Source organism: Elephas maximus, chromosome 25 (genome assembly GCF_024166365.1).
Source record: "Elephas maximus indicus isolate mEleMax1 chromosome 25, mEleMax1 primary haplotype, whole genome shotgun sequence".
Classification (NCBI taxonomy): domain Eukaryota; kingdom Metazoa; phylum Chordata; class Mammalia; order Proboscidea; family Elephantidae; genus Elephas; species Elephas maximus.
In genome coordinates, this window is record NC_064843.1 from 61,291,430 (window position 1) to 61,306,130 (window position 14,701).

General features: G+C 40.8%; 1 protein-coding gene across 3 annotated transcripts in view; it reads left to right on the forward strand.

Annotated features, from left to right (window-relative positions):
* The window catches only part of CFAP61 (cilia and flagella associated protein 61), a 419,682-nt gene that overhangs the window by 159,510 nt on the left and 245,471 nt on the right, over positions 1–14,701 (forward strand). For all 3 annotated transcript variants that reach the window (XM_049868785.1, XM_049868786.1, XM_049868787.1), the window contains one exon: positions 13,152–13,278. In XM_049868785.1, the coding sequence (XP_049724742.1) occupies positions 13,152–13,278 (127 nt within the window). The remainder of the gene's footprint in view (positions 1–13,151; positions 13,279–14,701) is intronic.

Consider the following 14,701-nt stretch of genomic DNA (forward strand, 5'->3'; position numbering starts at 1 on the left):
CTTCTTTTATTGAGAGTTTTTATCAGGAATCGGTGTTGGACTTTGTCAAATACCTTTTCTGTGTCAATTGAGATGATTATGTGATAATTTTATTTATGTGGTGGATTACATTGATTGATTTTCTGATGTTGAACGATCCATGCATACCTGGTATGAATCTCACTTGGTCATGGTGTATTATTTTTTTGATATGATGCTGAATTCTATTGACTAGAATTTTGTTGAGAATTTTGCATCTATATTCATGAGAGAGATTGGTCTCTAATTTTCTTCTGTAGCGTCTTTGTCTGATTTTGGTATCGGGGTTATGCTGGCTTCATAGAATGAATTCAGAAGTATCCCTTCCTTTTCTATGTTCTGAAATAGTTTGAGTACTACTGGTATAAGCTCTTCTCTGAATGTTTGGTAGAATTCTTCAGTGAAGTCATCTGGGCCAGGGCTTTTTTTCGTTGGGAGTTTTTTTCAATTACCTTTCAGTCTTTTCTCTTGTTATGGGTCTGTTCAGATTTTCAGCATCATTTTGGGTTAGTTTGGGTAGGCAGTGTGTTTCTAGAAATTTGTCCATTTCCTCTAGGTTTTCAAATTTGTTGAAGTATAGTTTTTCATAGTACTTTGTTATGATCCTTTTTAATTCTTGGGTCTGCTGTAATGTCCACCATTTCAATTCTTATTTGGGTTATTTGCATCCTCTCCTGTTTTTCCTTTGTCAACTTATCCAGTGGTTTGTGCCACACACCTATTCTGATTTTAAAGCACTCAGTATCCCTTTGTTCTGTTTGAGCAACTGCCGCAATCCGTATATAGATTCTACATTAGCACAATTAAGTGTTCTGGAATTCCCATTCTTTACACTTGTGTTGGTTAGTGTTATGTGTCAACTTGGCTGGGCCATGATTCTCAGTGATTTGGCAGATACTGGACTGGGTGCTCTTCCATAAAAGAAAAGAATAGAATAGAATAATAGACTACAATAGAAGAATAGACTAGAATAGAAGAATAGAATAGAATGTTATAATAGAATGTTATAATAATATATTATAATATCACTTTGCATGATGTGATCTGATGTGAAAGCCAATCAGTTCAAAGGGGGCGTTTCCTTTGGGATGTGGCCTGCCTCCAGCATATAAACAATGTTCTGGCAATGCTTGCTCTTTCTCAACCCTGAACTCTTCTTGCTGCCTGACCTTGGGTTCTTGGGACATAAGCCTCCAGAAGTCTCCAGCCTGCTGACTAACCTGCAGATTTTGGATTCATCAGCCCCCACAGCCTTGTGAGCGAGCAGAGCTCTCCAGCCTAACATCTCACCCTTGGCTTTGGCACTTGCCAGCCCCCACAATTGCATGAACCATTTCCTTGAAGTAAATTTCTCTCTATTTATATATGTCTCACTGGTTTTGCTCCTTTAGAGAACTGAGACTAAGACATTTTGGTACCAAGAGTGGCTCTAGAGGAACAAAATCTTAAGTATGAGTTTTCTGAATTGGTTCGCAAGTCTGTCTACATTTTAAAGGCACTAATGGCTCCATTTCCAGTAGGAAAGAGGGCACTGTTAATCCATGGCATGACATGGCAAAAGAGATATGTAAAATATCATCACCATTGGATATTCTTAATTAAATACTAGTGAGAGGCAAGGCTCTGGGTGATTGTGTATTAATACCTTTCAACATTTTTATCAAACTGCCAAGTATAATGAAGCTGGGATAATTGGGCCTATTTTCTTTGACCAAACAAAGTGGAGAAAGAAAAGGATGAGCTCAGGGCTTCAAAGTTCCAGTTTGAGCACCACATAAAGGACCTGAAAGTTGCTATTTGTGCCCTGAAAGAAAGCCTAATGTCCTATAGTACAAGAGCTGAGATTGCTGAAAACCAAATCAGGGGTCTTGTCCTAAGAGTGGCAGAATTACAACTCCAATTGAATTCCCATCCTTGAAAGGTGTCTGAGATTAAAGTGGAGGCATTGATTGGGAAGAAATGGGATGCTGAAACTCAGGATAGGGGCATATGGGTAGACATGGATGTAGCTGGGGACATCTGATTGCCATTTTGTCACTTCTGTCATAGTGACTCTCTAGGACAGAACCACCCCATAGGATTTCTAAGGAGTGGCTGGTAGATTCAAACTGCTGTACTTTTGGTTAGCAGCGGTAGCTCTTAACCACTGCACCACCAGGGCTCCAGCTGGGGACATGGAGCCCGTAAATTTTGTTGAATCACCCTTGCTAGTACAACTAGCCCTTCCACCTCCATCTGAAGCAATTAATACAGCTTTGTCTGCTGAATCATTGTCTTAGTCACCTAGCTCTGCTATAACAGAAATACCCCAAGTGGATAGCTTCAACAAACAGAAGTTTATTCTTTCACAGTCTAGGAGGCTAGGAGTCCAAATTTATGCATCAGCTCCAGGGGAAGGCTTTCTTTCTCTGTCAGTTCTGGAGGAAGGCCCTTATCATCAATCTTACCCTGGACTAGGAAACTCTCAGCACAGGGACCCCGGGTCCAAAGGATGTGTTCTTCTCCTGGCACTACTTTCTTGGTGATATGAGGTGCCCCTGTGTCTCTGCTTACTTCTCTCTTTTATATCTCAGAAGAGATTGGCTTAAGATACAGCCTAATCTTGTAGATGGAGTCCTACCCCATTAACATAACTGCCTCTAATCTTACCTCATTAACATCATAGAGGTAGGATTTACAACACATAGGATAATCACATCAGATGACAAAATGGTGGACAATCACATAGTATTGGGAATCATGGCCTAGCCAAGTTGACATATACTTTGGGGAGGACACAACTCAATCCATGACAGTCATCTTTGCCAGTAAAATCATCCCTTTCACCCCCATCTGATGAGATTAACCCAGCTGTGTCTGAGAAGTCCTTGCCTGAGGCATTGCCCAGGACAGTGCCTAAAGCAGATGCCTTTCAAGACATTGCTAAATGTCCCCATGACCCACCCTCAACACCTATTTTTGCTTCTAGACCTATAATTAGACTCAAGTCCCAGCGAGCCCCAAGAGGGGAAAGTACAAAATATGACCCATGAAGAGGTATACTATGCTCCAAAAGAACTGCTTGATTTTTCTAATATATACAAACAGAAATTTGGGGAGTATGTATGGGAATATCTATTAAGGGTATGGGATAATGGGGCCAGAAACATAAGGTTGAATCAGTCTGAGTTTATTGATATTGGCCCACTAAGCATAGGTTCTTCGTTAAATATATCAGCTTGAGGGGTTAGAAAAGGATCTAATAGTTTATTTGGTTGGTTGACAGAAGCATGAACTAAGAGGTGACCTACACTAAATGAAGCTGAAATGCCAGCACTGCCTTGGCATACTGTAGAAGACAGTATCCAATGGCTTAGTGAGGGACATTGGAATTTTACAGTTCTCTTATTATGTAAAAAAAAAAAAAAAAAATTTATTTTTTATTATGTCAGACCCACTCACCCATGCAGGGAGTGGCCAAAGGACACGCTTCATCACAACTGTGAGGAATAAATTTGTGAAGGGAGCCCTAGTATCCTTGAAGACCAATATGATTGCTCTTCTATGTAGGCCAGATATTACAGTGAGAACTACCCATTGAATTGCAGAACCTAATTAAAATGGGGGTGATTGGATCCCAGAGTGGCAGCAGCCAAGCAGTGGCACTTAATTTCCAAAGGACACCATAATAATTATATATATATGTGTGTGTGTGTGTGTGTGTGTGTATATATATAATTATAATAATTGTTGTTAGGTGCCATCGACTCGGATCCTACTTATAGTGACCCTGTGCCACAACAGAACAAAACACAGTCGTTGTTATGCTTAAGCCCATTGTTGCAGCCACTGTGTCAGTCTACCTCTTTGAGGGTATTTCTCTTTTCCACTGACCCTGTACTTTATCAAGCATGATGTCCTTTTCCAGGGATTGATCCCTCCTGACGACATGTCCAATGTTTGTAAGACGCAATCTCTCCATCTTTGCTTCTAAGGAGCATTCTGGTTGTACTTCTTCCAAGACAGATTTTTTCTTTCTTTTGGAAGTCCCTGGTATATTCAGTATTTTTCACCAACACCACAATTCAAGGGTGTCAATTCTTCTTCGGTCTTCCTTATTCAGTGTCTAGTTTTCACATGCGTATGATGCGATTGAAAATACCATGGCTTGGGTCAGGCGCACCTAAGTCTTCAAGGTGACATCTTTGCTTTTCAACACTTTAAAGAGGTCCTTTGCAGCAGATTTGCCCAATGCAATGCATCTTTTGATTTCCTGACTGCTGCTTCCATGGCTGTTGATTGTGGATCCAAATAAAATGAAATCCTCAACAACTTCAATCTTTTCTCTGTTTATCATGATGTTGCTCATTGGTCCAGCTGTCAGGATTTTTGTTTTTTTTATGTTGAGGTGTAATCCATGCTGCAGGCTGTGGTCTTTGATCTTCATTAGTAAGTGCTTCAAGTCCTCTTCACTTTCAGCAAGCAAGGCTGTGCCTTCTGCATAAAGCAGATTGTTACTGAGTCTTCCTCCAATCCTGATGCCCTGTTCTTCTTCATGTAGTTCATCTTCTCAGATTATTTGCTCAGCATACCAATTAAATAGGTATGGTGAAATGATACAACCCTGATACACACCTTTCCTGACTTTAAACCACACAGTATCCCCTGCTTCTTGATCTGTGTACAGATTCCTCATGAGCATAATTAAGTGTTCTGGAATTTCCATTCTTCGCAATGTTATCCATAATTTGTTGTGATCCACACAGTTGAATGCTTTTGCATAGTCAATAACACAGGTAAACATCCTTCCTGTATTCTCTACTTTCAGCCGGGATTCATCTGACATCAGCAATGATATCCCTTGTTCCAGGCCCTCTTCTGAATCTAGCCTGAATTTCTGGCAGATTCCTGTTGATATACTGCTGCAGCCACTTTTGAATTATCTTCAGCAAAACTTTGCTTGCATGTGATATTAATGATATTGTTCAATAATTTCTACATTCGGTTGGATCACCTTTCTTGGGGATAGGCATAAATATGGATCTCTTCCAGTGGCTTGGCCAGTAAGCTGTCTTATATTTCTTGGCATAGACAAGTGAGCACTTCCAACGCTGCATCCATTTGTTGAAATATCTCAATTGATATTCCATCAATTCCTGGAGCCTTGTTTTTCACCAGTGCCTTCAGTGCAGCTTGGAATTCTTCCTTCAGTACTGTTGGTTCCTGATCATATGCTACTTCTTGAAATGGTTGAACATCAACTAATTCTTTTTGGTATGATGACTCTGTGTATTCCTTCCATCTTCTTTTAATACTTCCTGTGTCATTTAGTATGTCCCCACAGAATCCTTCACTATTGCAACTTGAGGCTTGAATTTTTTCTTCAGTTCTTTCAGCTTGAGAAATGCCAAGTGTGTTCTTCCCTTTTGGTTTTCTATCTCCAGCTTTTTGCACATATAATTATAATACTTTACTTTGTCTTCTCAAGCTACCCTTTGAAATCTTCTATTCAGTTCTTTTACTTCATCATTTCTTCCTTTTGCTTTAGCTGCTTAAACATTCAAGAGCAAGTTTCAGAGTCTCTTCTGACATTCATCTTGGTCTTTTCTTTCTTTCCTGTCTTTTCAATGACCTCTTGCTCTTTTCATGTATGATGTCCTTGATGTCATTCCAAAACTCGTCTGGTCTTCAGTCATTAGTGTTCAACGCGTCAAATCTATTCTTGAGATGATCTCTAAATTCAGATGGGATTTACTCAAGGTCATATTTTGGCTGTCATGGACTTGCTCTGATTTTCTTCAGTTTCAGCTTGAAATTCCGTAAGAGCAATTGATGGTCTGTTCCACAGTCGGTCCCTGACCTTGTTCTGACTGATGATATAGAGCTTTTCCATTGTCTCTTTCCACAGATGTAGTCAATTTGATTCCTGTGTGTTCCATCTTGCGAGGTCCATGTATATAGTCAAGTCACCATTTCTGTTGGTGAAAAAAGGTATTTGCAATGAAGTGGTTGGACTTGCAAAATTCCATCATTCGATCTCCAGCATTGTTTCTATCACCAAGGCCATCCATATTTTCCAACTACCAACCCGTCTTCTTTGTTTCCACCTTTTGCAGTCCAATCACCAGTAATTATTAATGCATCCTGATTGCATGTTCGATCAATTTCAGACTGCAGCAGCTGATAAAAATCTTCAATTTCTTCATCTTTAGCCTTAATGGTTGGTGCATAAATTTGAATTATAGTCATATTAACTGGTCTTCCTTATAAATAGGCATATGGATATTACCCTATCACTGACAGCATTGTACTTCAGGATAGATCGTGAAATGTTCTTTTTGATGATGAATGCAACACCATTCCTCTTTGAGTTGTCATTCCCAGCATAGTAGACTATATGATTGTCCAATTCAAAATGGCTGATATCAGTCCATTTCAGCTCACTAATGCCTACGATATCGATGTTCATGCATTCCGTTTCATTTTTGGTGATATCCAATTTTCCTATATTCATACTTTGTACATTCTATGTTCTGATTATTAATGGATGTTTGCAGCTGTTTCTTCTCATTTTGAGTCATTCCATATCAGCAAATGAAGGTCCTGAAAGCTTTACTCCATCCACGTCATTAAGGTCAACTCTACTTTGAGGAGGCAGCTCTCCCCCAGCCGTGTTTTGAGTGCCTTCCAACCTGGGGGCTCATCTCCCGGCAAAATATCAGACAATGTTCCACTGTTATTCATAAAGTTTTCACTAGCTAATTCTTTTCAGAAGTAGACTGCCGGGTCTTTTTTCCTAGCCTGTCTTAGTCTGGAAGCTCAGCTGAAACCTGTCCTCCATGGGTGACCCTGCTGGTCTAAATACTGGTAGCATAGCTTCCAGCATCACAGCAACATGTAAGCCCCCCCAGTACAACGAACTGACAGACCCCTGGGGGATAATTATTATTATATAATAATAAGTCCACTCACCAAGGCCAACTTGTCTACAGTCACTGTTGAATGCCCAGTCTGCCAGCAGCAGAGACCAACACTGAGCCCACTATATAGCACCATTCCTTGGGGAGCTTAGCCAGCAACATGAGGGCACGGTAATTACATTGGACTGGTTCCATGATGGAAAGGGTGTGGCTACCATAGTAGACAGCAGAGTCAAAGCAGTATCATCATATTTGTGTAGACTTATGATGTTGGCTAATTATTATGGTGTCTGTAGTAGTGAAATTAGAAACCCTGGTGGTGTAGTGGTTACGAGTTTGGCTGTTAACCAAAAGGTTGGCAGTTTGAATCTACCAGGTCCTTGGAAACCCTATGGGGCAGTTCTTCTCTGTCCTGTAGGGTTGCTATGAATCAGAATCGACTTGTTGGCAATGGGGAATGGAATAGGAGTGAAAATGATGTGAAGCCTATTAAATATTTACTTGGTCTGTATAAGTGGAAGAGTTCTAGGTCAAGTGACTAGTTGTCTTAACATAAATTGCCAAAATAGAGAGTTATGGCCCCTCAATTAATTCCCAGTCTTGAGCCACTTTACAGGCCCACAACCTCTTGAATGAAGGAGTGGCCTGGGTCCTTGAGGAAAGACTTCATTATACTGCCAAAAATGTGTATTGTTAATCTTTCTCCCAGTCTTCCTCAAAGGGAACTATAGCCTTTTATGAGAATGATTGTTCATTGGGGAAAAGAAAATGATCAGACTTTTCCGGGGATTGCTGGACACTGACTCTTTGAGCAGTGCCCCTGATTATTCACTTTGCTTGGAAGGAGAAATGGCGAGGTGTGCAATTGTATACTGGTTCATGGGCTGTGGCCAATGGTTTGGGTGGATGGTCAGGGACTTGGAAGGAACATGATTGGAAAATTGGTGACAAGGATGTATGTGGAAGAGGTATATAGATAGACCTCTCTCCAAATTGGTCAAAGAAATTAAGATATTTATGTGTCATATGAATGCTCACCAAAGGGTGACCTCAGGAGAGGAGAATTTTAATAACCAAGTAGATAGGTTGACATGTTCTGTGGATAGTAATTAGCCTCTTTCCCCAGTCACTCCTGTCATTGCCCATTGGGCTTATGAACAAAGTGCCCTGGTGGCTGGGATAGAGGTTATGCATGGGCTCAACAACACGGACGTCCACTTACCAAGGCTGACTTGGCTGCAGTCACTCCTGAGTGCCTAATCTGCCAGCAGCAGAGACCAACACTGAGTCCCTGATATAGCACCATTCCTTGGGGTGATCAGCCAGCAACATGGTGGCAGATCATTATGTTGGATCAGTTCCAACACGGAAAGGGCAGTGTTTGGTTCTTACTAGAAAAGACACTTACTCTGGACAAAAATTTGCCTTGTTGGCATGCAATGCTTCTGCCAAAACTACAATGCATGTATTTACAGGATGCCTTACCCACTGCCATTGTATCCCACATAGCATTGTCTCAGATCAAGGGACTCAGTTCACAGAAAAAGAAGGGTAGCAAAGGGCCCGTGGTCATGGAATTCACTGGTCTTACCATGTTCTTTCCCCATTATCTTGAAGCAGCTGGCTTGATAGAATGATGGAATGACCTTTTAAAATCCCAGTTACAGCACCAGCTAGGTGGCAATACCTTACAGGGCTGGGACTGTGTTCTCCAGGAGGCTGTATATGCTCTAAATCAGCATCCAATGTGTGGGTACTGTTTCCCATAGTTAGGATTCATGGCTCTGGGAATCGAGTGGTAGAAGTAGGAGTGGCATCACTCACTAATAACACTAGTGACTCTCTTGCAAAATTTTTGCTTCCTGTCCTTGTGACCCAATGCTCTGCTGGCATAGAGCTCTTAGTTCCAAAAGGAGAAATGCTCCTACCAGGACACACAACATTGACTAAGTTTGACTGGAAGTTAAGAATGCCACCTGATCATTTTGGGCTCCTTATGCCTGTGAATCAACAGGCAAAGAAAGCAGTTGCCATATTGGCTGGTGTGATTTATCCTGGTTACCAAAAGGAAACCACACTATTATCACATAATGGAGGTAAAGAAGAATATGTCTGAAATACAGGAGGTTCCTTAGGATATCTCTAATTCTACCATGTCCTGTGATTAAAGTCAATGAAAAACTACAAAAATCCAATTCAGGCAGGACTACCTGTGGCCCAGGCCCTTCAGGAATGAAGGTTTTGGTCACCTCACCAGGCAGTGCACAACCAGGGGAAGTGGTTGCTGAGGGCAAAAGGAATATGGAATGGATGGTGGAAGAAGATAGTACTAAATATTAACTACAACCACGTGAGCAGTTGCAGAAACAAGGACTATAATTATTATGAGTGTTTCTTTCTTCTTTTGTTATACATTTGTGTGTGTGTGTGTGTGTATAGCAAATATCTTTGTTTTCTTTCCTCCCTTATCTCATTACAAAAAAACGTTGCCGTGAAGTCTATTCCAACTCATAGAGAGTTTATAGGACAGGGTAGAACTGTCTCACATGGTTCCTCATCTCATTACTTATTATAAAATACAAGATGTAAAAGGGGCTAGTGCGTTTTCACTTTTATGCATGTTAGTTGTATTATGTTAGGTGCAAGTATGAATTTGTAATTGTATTTGGAGATTACAATTTAAGGATCATAGTTTAAGGAGACATGTATAGGTGCCAAGTTGACAGTGGGTGCACTGTGATGGTTAATGCAATCCATCGACTTGATTAGGCTGTGATTCCCAGTGGTTTGACAGATACTGGACTGGGTGCTCTTCCATAAGGTATTGTAATCACTTTCCAAGTGATGGGATCTAATGTGATCAGTTGATCAGTTGAAAGGGGAGTTTCCTTGGGGGTGTGCCTTGCCTCTAGTATATAAATGGATGTTCTGACAATGTTTGCTGTCTCCCAACCCTGCACTCTTCTCGTTACCTGATCTCTGGTTCTTGGGACATAAGCCTGCAGAAGTCTCCAGCCGGCCGCCTGATCTACAGATTTAGCACTTGCCAGCCCCCATGACTGTGTAAGCCATTTCCTTGAAGTAATTGTCTCTATATATCTGTGTATGTCTCACTGGTTTTGTTCCTCTAGAAAAGCCAGATCCAGACTGCAGTGTTACCCACAGTTTGTTATAATTAACACAATTGAATGCCTCTGCATAGACAATAAAACACAGGTAAATATCTTTCTGGTGTTCTCTGCATTCAGCCAAGATCCATCTATCCATCCATTGAATATCAGCAATAATATTCCTTATTCTACATCCTCCTCTGAATTCGGCTTGAACTGCTAGCAGTTCCTTGTTGATGTATGGCTACAGAATTATCTTCAGTAAAATTTTGCTAGCATGTGATATTAATGGTATTGTCTGATAATTTCTGCATTCCATTTCATCACCTTTCTTTGGAATGGGCATGAATATGAATCTCTTCCGATCAATTGGGCACATAGCTGTCTTCTAAATTCCTTGATATAGAAGAGTAAGTCTTCCAGCAATGCACCTGTTTGTTGAAGCATCTCAGTTGGTGTTTCATCAGTTCCATCTTGCTTTTTGCCAAGCGGCACCTTCAGTGCAGCTCGAACTTCTCCCTTCAGTGCCAGTGATTCTTGGTCATATGCTGCCTCCTGAAAGAGTTGAACATTGGCCAGTTCTTTTTGGTACAGTGACTCTGTATATTCCTTCCATCTTCTTTTGGTGCTTCCTGCATCTTTCAATTTTTTGCCCATAGAATCCTTCAGTATTGCAACTTAAGGCCTGAGTTTTCACTTCTTTCAGCTTGAGAAATGCCAGTCATGTTCCTCCATTTTGGTTTTTTAACTCCAGGTCTTTGCACATTTCATTATAATACTTTATATTTGATCTGCCCTTTGAAATCTCCTGTTCAGCTCTTTTACTTCATCATTTATTCTGTTTGCTTTAGCTACTCTGTGCTTAGGAGCAAGTTTCAGAGTCTCTTCTCACATCCATTTTGGCCTATTCTTTCTTTCCTGGCTTTTTAATGACCTTCTACTTTCATCATGCATGATGTCCTCGCTGTCATCCCAACACTCTTCTGGTTTTCGGTCATTAGTTTTAGTACATCAGATCTGTTCTTGAGAAAGTCTCTATATTCAGATGGGTTGTATTCAAGGTCATCCTTTGGCACTGGTAGAATTGCTTTGATTTTCTTCAGCTTCGGTTTAAACTTGCATATGAGTAATTGATGGTCTGTTCCACAGTCATCTCCTGGCTTTGTCTTGACTGGTAATGTTGAGCATCTCCATTTTCTCTTTCCACAAATGTAATCAATTTGATTCCTGTGTAATCCATCTGGCAAGGTACTCGTACATATTTGTTGTTTGTGTTGTTGAAAAAAAGTATTTCTGGTGAATAAGTCATTGGTCTTGCAGAATTCTACAATATAGTCTCCAGCATCCAATCACCAGTAATTATGAATGAATCTTGATTGCACATTTGATCAATTTCAGACCTCAGCAATTCAAAGACTACAGCCTTTAATACGGATTACACCTGAACATAAAGAAAGCTAACATTCTCAAAACTGGACCAATTTAACAACATCGTGATAAATAGCAAAGAAATTGAAGTTGTCAAGGATGTTATTCTACTTGAATCGACAGTCACTGCCATGGAAAGAGCAACTGAGAAATCAAACGACGTACTGTATTGGGAAAATCTGCTGCAAAAGGCTTTTTTAAGTGTTAAAAAGCAAAGATGTCATTTTGACAACTAAGGTGCACCTGACCTAAGCCATGGTATTTCAGTCACATTATATATATGGAAAGATGGACAATGAAAAAGGAAGAACATGGAAGAAATGATGTGGTGTTTGCTAAGAATATTGACTATACCATGGACTTCCAGAAGAACGAACAACCAGGATGTTCCTTAGAAGTGAGGATGGGGAGGCTTTGTCTTGCTTACTTTGGACAAGTCATTGGGAAAGACCAATCACTGGAAAAGAACGTCATGTTTGGTAAAGTAAAGGAACAGTGAAATTAAGGGAAACCGTCCCTGAGATGGACCGACAAGGCACCTGCAATAATGGGCTCAAACCTACCAAAGACTGTGAGGATGATGCAGAACCAGGCAGTGTTTTGTTCTGTTATTCAGAAGGTTGCCATGAGCCTGAGCCAACTTGACAGCAACTAACAACAACATTTAGTAATAATACCCCAATGACTAGAAAGAGTTTAGTGCAGGCTAGCTGCATGCAGGGCCCTGGCTCGGGGTGAGGAAGTCAATCAGCCCTTTCCATGGGCCTACCACTTCACCCCATGGAAGTGGGATTCTTCACAAATGGGCTTCTCCAAGGGTTTGCAGCCTCTGCACTTGGCACCTGGGTGGGCATAGACGAGAGGTCCCTGCTGAGGTGCCGTGGCATTGCCTGCTCAGGGTGGGGAGTGCCATTGTCTGGCTCTACCCAGAGACTCCATGGGACATGCGCCTGCCCTGATCCTTCCCATGCCTGTGCCCAAGACCCTACTGAGGGTGGAGAGTGGTGAAATGTGGGCCTCCCTGATCAATGCCACCTGCCACAGCATAGCAGCCATTGGGACCCAGGGCACCGGGGGTTGGGGAACAGGTGTCCAAGAACCCATCATGGAGAGACATCAAGAAGTGGGACCACATGTGAGCCAAAGCTCCAGGTGTCCAGTGCATGCTCCATTGTCTTACTGGATTTCTTTTAAACACACAGAACCAAAGATCAAATCATTAAGAAGTTCAAGACAGTGACCTCAGAGCATTCAACTCCAAGTGTGAGGCCCTTCTGAGTGACGGCACAGGCCACCAGTCATGAGCCAACCCTGGTTCAATGTAATTTCTACATTCCCAACATATTTTTAAAATGGGGAGAATTTGACTCTATGTATGAAATAAATATGAAATGAAGCATGGTGCTGAACATTTTAAATTAAATGTACCCAAAATGTAACTTTGTGTTGTGTCTGGTCAATGGCATTATCAGTGATTTTTGCTTTATTCTTTACACTTTTTTTTGGAGTTTTTTCCTGGCTTTCTAGAATACATCAGTCACTTTAATAATCAAATCCCAATGTTATGTGAAAGTACTCTACTTGATATTATTTTATATAAATATAATATGTTACAATTCTCTGTTTTGGGGAGAATACATATTTTATACTTTAACCTAAAAAAATAGTTTTGTTTTTTTTTTTTCTCCTTTCTCAGATCCATTAATATTAGATTGGCCACTGTCTCGGATACTCCTGGTGTTGAAAATCTCATCAGTACCCTCATGCTGAGTAAAAGCATACTGGATGATTTAAACCAATATAATACAGCTTGCAGAGACCCTGTAAGTACTTGCCGGGACAAAACAGGTGTCCTTTTCTCACGATATGGGACCATGCGACCTGGGTAGGTTCACCCACAAAGCTCCTTCAGACTTAAATTATAGAATCACATGGTGGGGCATGGTGGAGGTGGGGTTAGAAGATGGGACGAAAAAGAGAAAAACAAAGAAACTGGGGCTTAAGGAATGAGGCTATCCTCCTTACTGGTGGTGCCCCAAGGGGGCTGATCATATATCCTAAATGCCTATCATGGGGTTGGAAGATCTGGGCTTGACTCAGACAGGTGTTACAAAACAAGATAAATCTTAGTCCTTGGTAGACAAATATGATGGTGTATAGGGAAGTGTAGCTCAGGAGTCCCTAGCATCTGGTGCCTACCCCAGAATGGGAGAGCCCATTCTGACCCCACTGGATGGTGAGTCTGGCTAGATCCTCTTGGTGAGCAGGCTGAGCCCACCAGGATGAGATGGGTAGGGAAAGATACTGTATGGCAAATGTTGGGTTCCCTTTCAAGTATAGCAATGCATGTGCCATGGCAAAAGGCTGGCTAGCTGTGACCCTTTTGTTAACACTGCTTTCTTAAGGACCATGCCAGTTAATATACCCAGACACAAAACAGTACATGTAGTTAGAAAAATGCTTCATTACTTCTTTGCTAAATTTTATTTTGAAAAAAATTTATTGAAGTATAACCAGTAAAGAGTTTGATGAATTTTCATATTTTGAATACACCATGTAACCCGCACCTATTTCAAGAAACAAACTAATACCAGTCTGCCAGAAGCCCCCTTTGTGCTCCCATTTTGTCTCTCTCCTTTGGTTAACACCACCTCGAATACTAAGATCATGGATTAGTTTTTGAACTTCATATAAATGAATTATGCATTATGCATACTCTTATATCAGGCTTCTTTTGTTTGTGCGAGTCATCCATGTTGTGGTGTAAAGTATCTCACTGCATGACTATACCACAATTTAAATTCATTTCTTCATTCTACTACTAATGAGTGTTTGGGTAGTTCCCAGTTTTTGGCTTTTTTGAATAAATCTTTTAGTTAATTTTTAAGTCATCAGGAGTGAGTCACCAAATACCTAAACATAGTGGCACATACACAAATTTTAATCGTATTTATAAAGTCATCAAATCAAAACAAAACTGCCAGCACGTGCTTATTGTTTTGATTTGCCTTTATCTTCTTTTTCCTTCACTTTTTACTCCTTCTCTCCTGTCCTCTCGAGCAGTCTTATGTAGAGCCTTGGGTCTCAGAGTATGGTCTAATGATCCCTGGGGATCTCCACGACATGAATTTTCAAAGGGTGTATGAGATAAAAAAATACTTTTGCAATAATAATAAGCAATGATTTTCCTTTTCACTGCATTGATATTTGCACTGATGGTTCAAAAGCAATGGTGGCTGAACCTTC